The sequence below is a fragment of the Scyliorhinus torazame genome, chromosome 18 (assembly GCF_047496885.1).
Source record: "Scyliorhinus torazame isolate Kashiwa2021f chromosome 18, sScyTor2.1, whole genome shotgun sequence".
In the NCBI taxonomy this organism is placed as follows: Eukaryota; Metazoa; Chordata; class Chondrichthyes; order Carcharhiniformes; family Scyliorhinidae; genus Scyliorhinus; species Scyliorhinus torazame.
In genome coordinates, this window is record NC_092724.1 from 110452122 (window position 1) to 110468627 (window position 16506).

The following is a 16506-nucleotide window of genomic DNA, read 5'->3' on the forward strand; positions in this document are numbered from 1 at the left end:
AAAGTTAATAAGTAAAGAGTTAGTTTTATTATTAAAACTCACCCAGGCAGAGATACAGAAACAATTAACAAAAAGTTTAAATGTACAAATATGTACAACTACACACTAAAAGTGTGGACAAGTAACTAGTAAAATCAGAAAAAAATCATGGAATATCCAGATGCTTGTTGACAAATGAAAAGTCACTTTCCACAGCAGCTACTGGTACTTGGATTTTCTCACTGGAGTCTGCAGTCATGGCTGGGATTCTCTTTCCTCTTGTGGACAGTGATGTTCATTCAGAATTCTAAGTAATTTTCAATCTCTCAAATATTCAGCAATGAGGTCCTCTGGTGGGTTTTGAAAATCACAAACGGCTCAGTTTTGACGCGAGAAGTTTCAGAAGAGAGGAGGTAAGGCTGTTACCCTTTCTAGCCTGACAACAGGCTATCCATTCACTGTTAGTTCAAATCCAGTATATTTTATGGCCAAGAGCTGGGTCATGTGACCTCTCTCTGCAAGCTGTGTCTTCATAATGTAGCAAATGCAAATTATTATTTTTTTTCCAATTATGGTGCAATTTAGCATGGCCAATCCACCTACCCTGCACATCTTTGGGTTGAGGAGTGAGACCCACTCAGGACACTGGGGAGAATGTGCCAGCTCCACACGGACAGTGACCCTGGGGGTGGGATTGAACGCAGGTCCTCAGTGCCATAAGGCAGCAGTGCTAACCACTGTGCCACTAGCAAATGCAACACAGCAGCTACAGTACGCTAATGTCCTTTGCTTAGAAAAAATATGTTATTTTCAAAAAGTTATATGCACGTCTAGTTTATGACATCATAAAGTAATATATGGTTAGCTGATCAAATTGTAAATTATTATGTCATATATTTCATATAATACATCTTTGTAATGTAATAGTTCTCATCCCCTAAGTACTTCTTGTTTTCTGCCAATCATCCAATTTTTCTTTAAATCTACTGCCTCCCTCCCTCACTTGTAGGTCACGTGGCACAGAGCTGGTAGTGTCCCCTGCCTCTGAATGCAGAAACAAAAATCTGGATTTGAAGTCCCCACCCCAAGATGAGATGGTCAAGGAAATTTATTTCATAACGGGGCCAAGCATTTGGCCAATGACAGGTGGTAAAAAGTGGGGAGAAATTCCTGGTCAGCCATCTAATGGAAAGACACAATTGGAACCTCTCCCATCACTATCCGCAGCGCTCTCTCTTTCTTCTGAAACTTCATCAAACCTGAGCAGTTTGTGATTTGCAAAACCCACCAGAAGACCCTATTGCTGCCAATTTGAGAATTCCAAATCAACACATGCATGTGAAAAGTGCACATCACAGAATTGTTACAGCACAGAAGGAGGCCACTCGGCCCATTGTGTCTGCACCTAACGACCAGATACCGAGTGTCATTTCCCTCGCACGTTCTCTGTAACCCTGCACCATTGTTCCTTTTTGGAAAATGCTGGAAAATCTCAGCAGGTCTGGCAGCATCTGGAGGGAGAGAAATGAGCTAACGTTTTGAGCGTTAGCTCTTTTCTCTCCCTACAGATGCTGCCAGGCCTGCTGAGATTTTCCAGCATTTTCTCTTTCGCTTCAGATTCCAGCATCCCGCAGTCATTTGCTTTAATCCAGTGTTCCTTTTTGGATATTGATCCAAAATTCCCCTTCGATTGTCCCCTGACCACCTGCTCCTTCCTGCAGCGCATTTCAAATTTTAACCAGGTTGAGTTAAAAAAAAAAATTCCCCTCATGTCGCTTTTGGCCGTTATCTGAAATCCCGTGGCCTCTGCTCCTCAACGCGTAACGATTTGGAACTCACTGAGCGGACTATAACCGGCACAGATTGAGTCAGCATTGGGCTGGGATCAGCAGCTGTTTCGGAAACGCGCCGCGCTCTTTCTGTCGCAGTCAGCGTACCGTCGGAGGGGGTGAAGGGTTAGACTCATCGCTTTGTTGCCGGGCAGCCGGCTCAGGGTGGATTCAGTGCCCCTGCCAATGGCTTTCAGCGAGAACCGGCCCGAAGCGGCCGAGGTGGAGCAGGATGAGGGGGCGGGCGGGGAGCCCGATCTCATCGCCAAAGCCAACTCGCTGCAGGCCTTCAGTGAGAGTGAGGAGGCCCGGGCCCTGCTGCTGGGTCTGGGCGCGGCGGCCAGCGAGGCGGCTCACACCGAGGTTGGTCATCCAGAAATTCACCGGTAAGAGCGGGGGGGCCCGGGGATCGCCCTCTCCCTCCACACGCGGCCTCCATCCAGGCAGCACCTCCACCTGACCACAACCTCAGCTTTTGCAATGAGTACTCCCTCCCCCCCCCCCATCTCTCTCTCCCCCCCCCCCCATCTCTCTCTTCCCCCCCCATCTCTCTCTTCCCCCCCCATCTCTCTCTTCCCCCCCCCCATCTCTCTCTTCCCCCCCCCATCTCTCTCTTCCCCCCCCCATCTCTCTCTTCCCCCCCCCCATCTCTCTCTTTCCCCCCCCCATCTCTCTCTTCCCCCCCCCCATCTCTCTCTTTCCCCCCCCCCCATCTCTCTCTTCCCCCCCCATCTCTCTCTTCCCCCCCCCCCATCTCTCTCTTCCCCCCCCCCATCTCTCTCTTCCCCCCCCCCCATCTCTCTCTTCCCCCCCCCCCCATCTCTCTCTTCCCCCCCCCCCCCATCTCTCTCTTCCCCCCCCCCATCTCTCTCTTCCCCCCCCCCCATCTCTCTCTTCCCCCCCCCCCCCCCCCATCTCTCCTCTTCCCCACCCCCCCCAGCACCTCCCTCTTCCCCCTCCCTGCGCCACCCCCCCCTCCCGCTCTCTGCGCCACCCCCCCTCCCGCTCTCTGCGCCACCCCCTCCCGCTCTCTGCGCCACCCCCTCCCGCTCTCTGCGCCACCCCCTCCCGCTCTCTGCGCCACCCCCTCCCGCTCTCTGCGCCACCCCCTCCCGCTCTCTGCGCCACCCCCTCCCGCTCTCTGCGCCACCCCCTCCCGCTCTCTGCGCCACCCCCTCCCGCTCTCTGCGCCACCCCCTCCCGCTCTCTGCGCCACCCCCTCCCGCTCTCTGCGCCACCCCCTCCCGCTCTCTGCGCCACCCCCTCCCGCTCTCTGCGCCACCCCCTCCCGCTCTCTGCGCCACCCCCTCCCGCTCTCTGCGCCACCCCCTCCCGCTCTCTGCGCCACCCCCTCCCGCTCTCTGCGCCACCCCCTCCCGCTCTCTGCGCCACCCCCTCCCGCTCTCTGCGCCACCCCCTCCCGCTCTCTGCGCCACCCCCTCCCGCTCTCTGCGCCACCCCCTCCCGCTCTCTGCGCCACCCCCTCCCGCTCTCTGCGCCACCCCCTCCCGCTCTCTGCGCCACCCCCTCCCGCTCTCTGCGCCACCCCCTCCCGCTCTCTGCGCCACCCCCCTCCCGCTCTCTGCGCCACCCCCTCCCGCTCTCTGCGCCACCCCCTCCCGCTCTCTGCGCCACCCCCTCCCGCTCTCTGCGCCACCCCCTCCCGCTCTCTGCGCCACCCCCTCCCGCTCTCTGCGCCACCCCCTCCCGCTCTCTGCGCCACCCCCTCCCGCTCTCTGCGCCACCCCCTCCCGCTCTCTGCGCCACCCCCTCCCGCTCTCTGCGCCACCCCCTCCCGCTCTCTGCGCCACCCCCTCCCGCTCTCTGCGCCACCCCCTCCCGCTCTCTGCGCCACCCCCTCCCGCTCTCTGCGCCACCCCCTCCCGCTCTCTGCGCCACCCCCTCCCGCTCTCTGCGCCACCCCCTCCCGCTCTCTGCGCCACCCCCTCCCGCTCTCTGCTATTTCTAACCAATAAATGGGCGTGTGCCTGAATGGCTGGGTGTGTCCCAAGCGGTCACTGACCCTGTTGTTTATGCTTCCCTAGAACAGGGAGTGGCGCCGAAATGTCTTGGACTGTACCGGTCGCTCAAGTACCAGTCCTTTGCCTTGGTGGAGATGGGCTGTCAAATGCTAATCGGCCCAACAAAATTCTAATTGGTCGGAGTTTCGATACCATCTGGACTCCTTGCTTGCAAATATACATTTCAGACTCTGAGCCTGCCTGAATCTTGCTTTGTCCATTTTACCTGCTAGGCTTTGCGAGTTTCTGTCTCTAGTTGTTCCATGTTCTCCTTTCTTGTTTTCTTTATATTTAGGCTTGTTTTATTTGTTTTTGATTCCTCCTCCCATATTACTGGTTTAAATAATTTAAGACACCAGAAAAAGACATTTCCCAGAATCGCAGAATTGTTTCAACATAGATGGAGGCCATTCAGCCCATTAGTGCAGGGATTACATCGCTGCCACATGAAACCCGCAACTAAGAAAAGTCAGAAAATACCATGATAAATTATGCACGATATGTATCAAGATTTAATTTTTTTCTTTACTGCCTTTTATAGATTAGTGGAGGGTGTTATTGGCTCCACATTCTCCATGTTTGATGACACTTCCAGATGGGCAATAGTTGTTTATGACTGGATTTTGCAATCTTTCTGAAACAAAATCGATGCTTTGGTACTAGCTTCATATCCCAGAGGCATTAGTGTGTTCTGGGTTGATGGACTCTCAAGATACTTTGCATCCAATCAGAAGTGGTAGTAAACATGACGTTAGCATTAGATGACATTGTACAGCTTTAAATGTTATATGCAATGTAAAAATAAAGGAATGGTTTTGCAGTTCTGGCACAATCACAAAAATGACTGTGATAACAGCTCATGAGAATCCAGTTTATAAATCATTTTGCCTACTTACAAACATTTGTTCTGATGACAACTGCTAAATATCATTGAAGTAGTTTTCCTGGTTGGGACTGTTTCATGACTGAAACATTCCATAAATGGCAACACCTTATGTCCTGCATACCTGAGACTCACCCCAAATCCTACTTACTTGCCTCTTTTGCTGTCTTTCCTACACCTGTCACAAACTAACAGTGACATGGTGAGCATTATGTCATTGGGCAGATGACATCAGACAAGCTGACATCCCACAGCTACTTTGCCCAAAATGGTGGACTTGGGGTTACAGGGTGAGGAGTTCTAAGATTTGGAAAGAAAATGTATAGATCTTTCTTCAGTAACAGTTCTGAATTATGGATGGAACTTGCCAATTCATTAGAATCAACTGGTAGTTACAAGTGATTGCTGCTTTAAAATTGGAGAGGAAATTGGCCTAATATGTACCCTGTTTCCACTCAAAACCTGGACACTTAAACATTTACATAATTTCCTTTGTCCAAAAATTGTCATTTTTCTTTTCAACACACACTAGATATTTCTAGGAGTTTCTGTTTTCCTTAATGATTTCTATTTATCTGTTCTGTTGTTACTCTTCTATTTGTGCTTTTAACCCCTTCCTGCAAATTTGGCTCCTGTTAACATTATCATTGGTCACACAATACCTGTAGTCAAAAGCTGTCTGGTACACTGTCACAGAATGCACCATAATTTATCTATCTTGTGTGTATAAGGCTGTTTTGATCTCATTATGCCTGCCCTGCCACAGAATTGTTACTTGTATGTAACATGAGGATGAATGTGCATTGTTGGTTAAAGTGAGTTTGGGGTAATAGGCATGTGCATGAATGGGACAGCCACACTTTTGATAACATACATGTAGATAGGAATTTAAAACTTTCAAACTGAATATCACTAAATGAGGGTAGTGTTTTGCCATATTTAAATACACTTATCTATTTGCTGGTCTCTGATGAGGAACTTGCAGATTAGTGTTTGATTTAAGGATGTTTGCCTGCAAACCTAATGTCTGATCTTCATTACAATGGTTAGGAGTGCAATTTGTATGCTAAAAATTTTTGGTGTGGTTTTATGTTGCCAGCAACTAACATCAATAAAACAAATCATTTGGACTTGTGACACACAAACTGTAGCCAGCAATGTTTGTTTTTTAATTAGGCCACAGAACAGTGATAAATATTTAGATATTCAAATGGTGTGAAACACTTTATGATCAGGTCTCTTCCAATGCCTTCAACTGCATGAAATAAACAAAAATGAAATAAACTGTTGCTTTCATATGTGCTTTGCGTTTCGAGCATTGGTTAGAAGTGAAAATAAACCAACAATTTTTTATTTACTCAAATTTCTTACAGTCAAGACATCAATTTTGGAATTACTTGACTTTGTTCATCCAATCAATTGCCCAGATTTTCTGATCAGAATCGGAACTCCTATTTCCCACCAGATCAGACAGAAAATGCACATTTACCTTCCTCCGATTTTTTTTTTTGTGGCCAATCTTCAGATGTAGGATCTTGTAGAACCTGACCCAGTGCAACTAACCTCGCAGAGAGCAATGGAGAGAGTCCAGTCCGCACAGAAGCCAGACTCCCTTTTTACAGCACTAGGTGCCATTATCCAATAAGTAAAATGTTTACGTACTCCAAAGCTTCTTTGAAAAACTGTGAGAGAAGATAAGTGTAAGGAGGTAGGGTGGATAAGATAAGTGGGTATGGGGGTGAGGGGCGAGTTAAGTAAGTGGGTAAGAGGGTGGGGTGGATAAGGTGGTTGGGTGAAAGGTGGGTGAGCTGGCTGAGGTGGCAGGTATACGAGTGGGAGGTAGGTCTGGTGGAGAGATGAGGGGGTCAGGTCATGGAGCTAGTCCGGTTGGGTTTGGGATGTTGGATGGTGTGGACTAGCCAGATCGGATTGGAAGCTAGTCAGGTTGGGTCAGAGCACAGGGGTTTCAGGCTGTAGCGGGGTGGTTGGGTTGGGAAGTCATTGGGGGTAGTTAGGGTGTTGGCAGGGTATCATGGTCTCATGGGGAATTACATTGCGGAGGGAAGGGATTTTTCTGACTGACATTTTCTGCTCAACTACTCAGGTAGGTAAGTTGGAAATGTCCGAAGTCTCCGACTCTAACTCAATTAGAGACATTTTTGGAGGGTTACCAGGGAGCAGAGAAATTGCCCATTGGAAGTTCAAACCTCTGTGCAATTCCCACAGAGCCCTCAGGTTCGGCCATCCAATGGGTCCTGTACCACATCTGGGAGGGTGCATCTGATCCCCAGCTATCCAGAGACTAGAACATCCTGCCAGTAATTGTTTAGTCAGATACTCTGAAGTAACAGGAATGGTTGTTGCAGGTGCCAGGGTTTAGATATTTCAGGAAACTCAGGGAAGGTGGTAAAAGAGGGGGAGGGGTGGCATTGTTAGTCAAGGACAGTATTACGGTGGCAGAAAGGACGTTTGATGAGGACTCGTCGATTGAGGTAGTATGGGCTGAGGTTGGAAACAGGAAAGTAGAGATCACCCTGTTAGGGGTTTTCTATAGGCCTCCGAAAAGTTCCAGAGATGTAGAGGAAAGGATTGCAAAGATGATTCTGGATAGGAGCGAAAGCAACAGGGTAGTTGTTATGGGGGACTTTAACTTTCCAATTGACTGGAAACGGTATAGTTAGAGTACTTTAGATGGGTCCGTTTTTGTCCAATGAGTGCAGGAGGGTTTCCTGACACAGTATGTAGATAGGCCAACGAGAGGCGAGGCTGTATTGGATTTGGTACTGGGTAATGAACCAGGACAGGTGTTAGATTTGGAGGTAGGTGAGCACTTTGGTGATTGTGACCACAATTCGATTACATTTACTTTAGTGATGGAAAGGGATATACATCAGGGCAAGAGTTCTATCTGGGGGAAAGGCAATTATGATGCGATGAGGCAAGACTTAGGATGCATCAGATGGAGAGGAAAACTGCAGGGGATGGGCACAATGGAAATGTGGAGCTTGTTCAAGGAACAGCTACTGCGTGTCCTTGATAAGTATGTACCTGTCAGGCAGGGAGGAAGTGGTCGAACAATGACGGTAAAGCAGTTGATGTGGTGTATATGGATTTCAGTAAAGCGTTTGATAAGGTTCCCCACGGTAGGCTACTGCAGAAAATGCGGAAGCATGGGATTCAGGGAGATTTAGCAGTTTGGATCAGAAATTGGCTAGCTGGAAGAAGACAAAGGGTGGTGGTTGATGGGAAATGTTCAGACTGGAGTCCAGTTACTAGTGGTGTACCACAAGGATCTGTTTTGGGGCCACTGCTGTTTGTCATTTTTATAAATGACCTGGAGGAGGGCGTAGAAGGATGGGTGAGTAAATTTGCAGATGACACTAAAGTCGGTGGAGTTGTGGACAGTGCGGAAGGATGTTACAAGTTACAGAGGGACATAGATAAGCTGCAGCGCTGGGCTGAGAGGTGGCAAATGGAGTTTAATGCAGAAAAGTATGAGGTGATTCATTTTGGAAGGAATAACAGGAAGACGGAGTACTGGGCTAATGGTAAGATTCTTGGCAGTGTGGATGAGCAGAGAGATCTTGGTGTCCATGTACATAGATCCCTGAAAGTTGCCACTCAGGTTGAGAGGGTTGTTAAGAAGGCGTACGGTGTGTTAGCTTTTATTGGTAGAGGGATTGAGTTTCGGAGCCATGAGGTCATGTTGTAGCTGTACAAAACTGGTGCGGCCGCATTTGGAGTATTGCGTGCAATTCTGGTCGCCGCATTATAGGAAGGATGTGGAAGCATTGGAAAGAGTGCAGAGGAGATTTACCAGAATGTTGCCTGGTATGGAGGGAAGATCTTATGAGGAAAGGCTGAGGGACTTGAGGCTGTTTTCGTTCGAGAGAAGAAGGTTAAGAGGTGACTTAATTGAGGCATACAGGATGATCAGAGGATTGGATAGGGTGGACAGTGAGAGCCTTTTTCCTCGGATGGTGATTCTAGCACAAGGGGACATAGCTTTAAATTGAGGGGAGATAGATATAAGACAGATATCAGAGGTAGGTTCTTTACTCAGAGAGCAGTAAGGATGTGGAATGCCCTGCCTGCAACAGTAGTGGACTCGCCAACACTAAGGGCATTCAAATGGTCATTGGATAGACATATGGACGATAAGGGAATAGTGTAGATGGGCTTTAGAGTGGTTTCACAGGTCGGCGCAACATCGAGGGCCGAAGGGCCTGTACTGCGCTGTAATGTTATATGTAATGAAAGCTTGAGCAAGTATTGCGAAGCTTTAGAATGATTTCCAGTTTAAAAATAATTTTACTAAGCTTGTTGATCAATGATTTCTTGTATTTTCTTTAAAGTTTTAACATAGTTTTGTGTATTACCCTGTACTTCTCACATGAACTATTGTCTTGTACAGCTTCTGTCAATCTGAGTGATGGTATCCTTTCCAGAAATTCCATCAGTGTTGTTCCCTGTTCAAGATTCAAGCTTGACTGGAGCTTATTCTGAAGCTGATGTCACAATACAGTACTGAGTGAAAGCTACAGTGGGAGGTTCTGTTTTTTGGGCAAGAACTAAACTGCGACAGAGCCTGTATGAACACAGGACCCGTGGCACTCTTTATTTAAAAAAAAAGCATTGACTTCTTCCAGTGCTGTTGCCAATATTCCTCCCTCAATCAAGGCTTCAAACAATCGGTTAACAAGCCATTCCCTCTTTTTAAAAATTCATTTACGGGATGTGGGCGTCGCTGGTTAGGCCAGCATTTATTGCCTATCCTTAGTTGCCCTTCGAAGGTAGTGGTGTGTTGCCTACTTGAACTGTTGTAGCCACTGAGGTGAAGGTACACCCACTGTGCTGTTAGGGAGGGTGTTCCAGGGTTTTGCCCCAGCGACAGTGAAGGAACGGCGATATATTTCCAAGTCAGGGTCGTGTGTGACTTGGAGGAGAACCTCCAGGTGGTAGAGTCCCCAGGTATCTGCTGCTCTTGTCCTTCTAGATGGGAGTGGATGTGGGTTGAAGGTGCTGTCTAAGGAACCTTGGCGAGTTACTGCAGTGCATCTTGTAGATGGTGCAGACGCCTGCACTGTTCATCGGTGGTAGAGGGTTTGAATGTTTGTGGAAGGGGTGCCAATCTAGCAGACTGCTTTATCCTGGATGGTGTCAGCTTTGTGAGTGTTGTTGGGGCTGCACTAATCCAGGCAAGTGGAGAATATTCCATTACACTCCTGACTTATGCCCTGAAGATGGTGGACAGGCTTGGTGGGGGGGGGTTCAGGAGGTGAGTTACTCTCCTTAATGTTCCTAGCCTTTGACCTGCCCTGGTAGCCACAATATTAATGTGGTTAGGCCAGTTCAGTTTATGACCAGTGGTAACCCTCAGGATGTCGATCGTGGGGGATTCAGTGATGCTAATGCCATTGAATGTCAAGGGGCGGTGGTTAGGTTAGATCCTCTCTTGTAGGAGATGGCCATTGCCTGGCACTTGTGTGGTGCAAATGTAACTTGCCACTTGTCAGCCCAAACTTGGATATTGTTCAGGTCTTGCTGCATTTGGACATGGAATGCTTCAATAGAGGAGTCGCGAATGTCCCCACTTCTGACCTTATGATGGAAGGGAGTCATTGATGAAGCAGCTGAAGATGGTTGGGCCTGGGACACTAACCTGAGGAACTCCTACGGTGATGTCTTAGAGCTGAGATGATTGACCTCCAACCACCACAACCATCTTCCTTTGTGCCAGTACAACTCCCAAGTTTTCCCCCGATTCCCATTGACTCTAGTTTAGCTGGGCTCCTTGATGCCATACTCGTGTCTGCGTGGGTTTCCTCCGGGTGCTCCGGTTTCCTCCCACAGTCCAAAGACGTGCAGGTTAGGTGGATTGGCTATGCTAATTTGCCCTTAGTGTCCAAAATTGCCCTTAGTGCTGGGTGTGGTTACTGGGTTATGGGGATAGGGTGGAGGTGTGGACTTGGGTAGGGTGCTCTTTCCAAGAGCTGGTGCAGACTCGATGGGCTGAATGGCCTCCTTCTGCACTGTAAATTCTATGTAAATGCTGCCTTGATGTCAGAGGCAGTCACTCTCACCTCGCCTCTGGCATTCAGCTCTTTTGTCCATTTTTGAACCAAGGCTGTAATGAGGTCAGGAGCTGAGTGACCCTGGCGGAACCCAAACTGAGCTTCCATGAACAGGTTATTGCTGAGTTAAGTGCCACTTGATTGACTCCTTCCATCACTTTGCAGATGATGGAGAGTAGACTGATAGGGCAGTAATTGGCTGGGTTGCATTTGTCCTGTTTCCTCTGTACAGGACACACCTGAGCAATTTTTCACATTGCTGGGTAGATGCCAGTGTTATAGCTGTACTATAGCTTATCTAGGGATGTGGCAAGTTCTGGAGGACAAGTCTTCAGTACTATTGCCGGGGCCTACAGCCTTTGCAATATCCAGTGCCTTCAGCTATTTCTTCATACCATGCGGAATGAATCACATTGACTGAAGACTGACATCTGTGATGCTGGAGAAATCCGGAGGAGACTGAGATGGATCATCCAACTGGCACTTCTGGCTAAAGATTGTTGCGAATGCCTGGCTTTGTCTTTTGCACATGTGCTGGGCCCCTCCTTCATTGAGGATGGGGATATTTGTGGAGCCGCCGTCTCCAGTGAGTTGTTTAATTATCCACCACTATTCATGGCTGGATGTGGCAGGACTCCAGACCATAGATCTGATGCGTTCGTTGTGGAATTGCTCAGCTCTGTCTATTACTTGTCGCTTATGCTGTTTGGCACACAAGTAGCCCTGTATTGTAGCTTCACCAGGTTGCCACCTCATTTTTCAGTATGCCTGATGTTGCTCCTGGCATTCTGTCCTGCACTCTTCATTGAACCAGGGTTGATCTCCTGGCTTGGTGGTAATGGTAGAGTGGGGGATATGCCAAGCCATGAGGTTGCAGATTGTGGTTGAATACAATTCTGCTGCTGCTGATGGCCCACAGTGGCTCATGGATGCCCAGTCAAAACCCACCAAGACTGGTCGAATTTAAATTCAGTTGATAAAACCTTGAACTGAAAGCTAGTCTCATTAATGGAGATCAATATTGCAATCATTGATTGTTGTAAAAAAAAAAAAACAGTTGTTTCACTGATGTCATTCTTGCCTAGTCTGGCCGACATGACACGTCAGACCCACGGCCTGACCTGTCCTCTGAAATGGCCCAGCAAACCACTCCGTTCAAGGGCGATTAGGGTTGGGCATCATGCTGGACTTACCAATGATGCCTACATGCCATGAAAGAATAAAGAAAAAATAAATGCAATCTTTCTTTCAGACTTGGTTTAGCAAGCTAGATGGTGGTCAGTTTTTCATCCTTTGAAATGAACTAGTTTGTGTTCCATCCAGTAAATTAATAACCTAACTTTAATTGGCACACATCTATTAAAGAAAGACTTGCATTTTTCGAATAACATCTGTTCCGACCCCAGGATGCACTCTGTAGCCAAAAAAGAACTTTTGAATTGTGCTGCAGTCATATAGTCAAGGCAGTTAACCTCCCAATTCTTCTATACGGCTTAGAAACTTGGACTACGAACAGATGCCACCTCAAGGCCCTGGAGAGGTGCCATAAAGGCTGTCTGAGATTGATTCTCCACAGTAGTTGGGAGGGGAGGCGTGACATCAGTGTCCTTGAAGTAGCCAAAAGCACCGTGATCATCCAAAAACAACTCCATTGGGCCAGCCATGTGTTTAGGATGTCAAAGCAAATCATCTTCGCCTCGCTTAAGGAAGGCTCCGAAACAATAGGAGGACAAAGGAAGTGCTTCAAAGGCTTACCTCAAGAAATGCAACATTGATCGCAACGTCTGGGAGATCCTTGCTCAGGAAAGACCTACTTGGAACCTTTTGATTGAAGGAACACAATTCTTCAAGGATATCCAATGCCATAGGAGGCCCGGGAAAGGTGCCTGAGATTGGAATACCAGCGATCTCGAGTCCAGGGATTGATCCCACTTCCCGGAAACACCTGTCAAGTGTACCTGTCAAGTGTGCGGTTGGCATTGTGGCTCTGGAATCGGGCTCGTCAGTCACACAAGAACCCACAGAACCCCTGACCAGTGACATGGAGTTTCTTAGGTGAACAGTCATACTTGTTAGTGAGTGATCACCAAAGGAGTCATGTTGGAAGCCCGGCAATCCATATGTGCACAGCAAAGTGACGATAACCAGGCAATCTTGCAACTCTGAAGCTCACAATCACACAGATCTGGGAGGAGGCTCTGCAAGGGCAGCATGATAACTATTTGTGAAAAACATGTTTTCTTACCATGATATTGATATCTGGATGCTGCATTACCAAACATATTTTGCCCACTAATTGGTTTTCTTTCCTTGTTCTAGTCATAATGGATAAATACCAGGAACAACCTCATCTGCTGGACCCACATCTGGGTAAGATTATATTTGTTTGAAAGGGCTACGTTCAATTGTCTTCCAGCATGAACAGAAAACTTTGGATTTGTTGTATGTACTGGCATAGATGCAATGAAATTAATGGCTTTTTTTTCTGTGCTTGAAATTTATATGATTCGACGTTGTCACAATGACAGGAAAAAACACAAGTAGTCGATGTAAAATTCTTTTGAGCTGAATGACTCCAGAGACATGTTTTGAAATCTGAAAAACAATGATCAAAATAGTAGCTTTAACTTGTTTTCAACTTAGAATCTTATAGCTCAGAAGGAGAACCATTTGACCCGTTGTGCCTGCAAAGTGTCTCTATGTGGAGCACGCTTGGAGCGTGGGGGGCAGCAGGATGGGCCCTGGTGGATGCGGTTGTGGGGGGAGCCATTCAAACACTTCCACCTGTTCTAACTATTATCTCCTCCTATTAAGTGTTCTTATCCTATGGTACCATCACTTCGGGAGACTTTATTTGTAAAAAGAACAAGTTTTGCTGTTTGAAAACTAGCTTGAAGGCTGCTATTTCAGTCAGTGGAAAGCCTTGTTGATGAAAGTTGACAATACCATATCATTGATACAACCACATTGATATTCAATGTGAAAAGTGCACAGCCTCATCAGTGGTGCCTGGAGGATTAACTTCAATCAACTTTAATTTATTCCCAACTAAAAGTTGATCTGGGCAGAAAATTACATAATTTGATTTTTAGTTCTGTTATATTGTTGTTGCTTTTCTGCCATGAATATTAACTTGTCTTAATAATAGGGGTGGCACGGTGGTACAGTAGTTAGCATTGCTGTCTCACAGCACCAGAGACCCGGGTTTGATTCCAACCTTGGGTGACTGTGTGGAGTTTGCACTTTCTCCCCATGTGTGCGTGGGTTTCCTTCTGGTTCTCCGGTTTCCTCCCACAGTGCAAAGATGTCCAGGTTAGGTGGATTGACTATGCTAAATTGTCCCTAGGTGGGGTTAAGGGGCTAGAGTTGTGGATTGGGCCCAAGTAGGGTCCTCTTTCAGAGGGTCGGTGCAGTCACACAGATCTGGGAGGACCCGAATGGCCTCCTTCTGCACTGTAGGGATTCTATGATCTTTAAGCTGCCTTTCGATTAAAAGTAAGTCACATTAAGGATCACTCATGATGCATTACAATTTTTAAAAATGGGTAAAATGTTATTTGCTGATGTGAATATATTTGGATAATGGTAACTGATTTGAAATGATTGTCTGCAGAATCAAAAGTAGCATTCTGAATGTCACATGAAGCATTTTGAACACAGATATAATGTTACTATTTTTATTGCCGAGTTGCTTAGAATTCTCTCAATGTAAATTGACAAATTTAGTTCTTTTGAATGTCAACCTTTTTTTATTATAAATTTAGAGTACCCAATTATTTTTTCCAATTAAGGGGCAATTTAGCGTGGCCAATCCACCTAACCTGCACATCTTTGGGTTGTGGGGGCAAAACCCACGTAGACACTGGGAGAATGTGCAAACTCCACACAGACAGTGACCCAGGGCCGGGATTCGAACCCGAGCCCTCAGCACCTTAGGCAGCAATGCTAACCACTGTGCCACCGTGCTGCCCCGTCAACCCTTCTTTATGTCTAAGGAAAGTTGAGTTTTAGCAGAAACATGTTTTATGATAATATGAAGGTGAATTGCTGCCTTTTTGATGGATATCTTTACAATTTTATTTTCTAACTCTGCTTCTAGAATGGATGCTGAATATTCTGCTGGACATTGTGCGCAATGAGCGTTCTCCCTCATCTCTTGTACATCTTGCATTCAAATTCCTTTATCTCATCTCAAAGGTACTCTGAAGAAATTCTGTTATTACACAGATCAATTAACCTATAAATATGTATCACATAGCAATCTGATATTTGCAATAACAATTTTTTTTTACCATTTCAGGTGCGTGGTTATAAATATTTTCTGAGATTGTTCCCTCATGAAGTGGTGGATTTACATCCGGTCTTGAATTTGCTCAGCCAGCAAGATCCAAAAGACTGTGATGTAAGTAGAGTCACAGTTCAGGAATTGGTGGACTGTTTTTTCACAAAGTGTTTGATACGCAATGACATTTAACATGTATTTTGTGAGAAGAAATCTGTATCCTTAGGAGTTGAAAATAAAGGTCACCAAAATCTTGGGCTGTTGAAATGCCAAACCGAGGTTTCCCAGCAAATAAACGCTGAATCGTTCACTACTTTGTCTTAGCAATTAGAAAATGTCCCTTGCAAACTGTATAGAATCCCTTTTGATCTCTGTCTAACTGTAAAGTGGAGTTAAGGTGGGAGACACAGACAACAAGATGGGAGCCTGGCTTTTTGAAAGAGGAGTCTGTTCAGACATACAAGGCTTTGAAAGATAGACAGCAGAAGCAGAGAAGTGCTGCACTGGATTGCAAATATAATGCTGTTGAGTTAATCTGCCAGGCAAGGTACCCCATTGAAATGGGATGGTGTTGTATTCATGATGTAGTTATTATGTGGAGATAAGTTGCACCAATTGAACTAAGTGAAACTGATACTTGACTGTTGCTCTGTACATTCAAGTGATTGTGAAATAAAGCACCATAAAAATTCAAACCAAGCCTCAAATGTGGTAACCCCACCGCCCCTTGTTGAGTCCTGCTATCATAGAAATAGATGTTGGACAGTGTATTTCAACTTCCTTAAAAGTAATATGTTTTGACACCTTATGGGAGTGACTGGTGCCATTAAACCTAAGATGATATAGGGTACACTTAAATTTATATCGTAGGAGTGTAACAAAACCATCTTGTGTGACTCGAGTGAGTGAAAAGTAATAAAACTAGGTATGTCTTTGTATAATGTGAGTAAGTGTCAGATTTTTACAACGCCTGTGTGGCTATCATCATACTTGTAAAATGCCAAGGTTATACTATCCCTCGAGCTGACAACTTTAAAATCAATGCAGAGCTCATCTGTTTGAACATGTTCCTATGTATGCAGAGTCTGCAGACAGGCCTTCTCTAGCCTTCAGCTCTGTAAATAGTGCATTCATTGTTTTTGACTGGTTATGTTGACTCTCTGAGGTCTGATGGCTGGAGACATGGGGAAAACTTTGGAGGAGCAATAAACTGATTGATAAGCTCTGAAATTTCAGGCATCTTCTGTGTGGTGAACATGTTGATGGAGAGAACTTTGGGGAAGTGGGGGAAAGCAGAGCAATCAGACTAATTTGGTTACTTATGATCTGCAATTTCCTATTATTTGCTATTGGAGAATAAGCCCCTTCAATGTACTGTGTAATTGAGGAACTCTGTATGGAAAAGATAATTAATTACACTCTAATCCTCTTGTTTTTT

General features: G+C 46.4%; 1 protein-coding gene across 1 annotated transcript in view; it reads left to right on the forward strand.

Moving 5' to 3' along the window:
- The first annotated feature begins 1852 nt into the window (after positions 1-1852).
- The window catches only part of tbcd (tubulin folding cofactor D), a 375176-nt gene continuing 360522 nt past the window's right edge, over positions 1853-16506 (forward strand). Inside the window, 5 exon segments of the mRNA XM_072483144.1 lie at positions 1853-2171; positions 2173-2194; positions 13106-13156; positions 14886-14983; positions 15087-15188. Coding sequence (XP_072339245.1) covers positions 1995-2171; positions 2173-2194; positions 13106-13156; positions 14886-14983; positions 15087-15188 — 450 coding nt within the window. The 5' untranslated portion in view covers positions 1853-1994.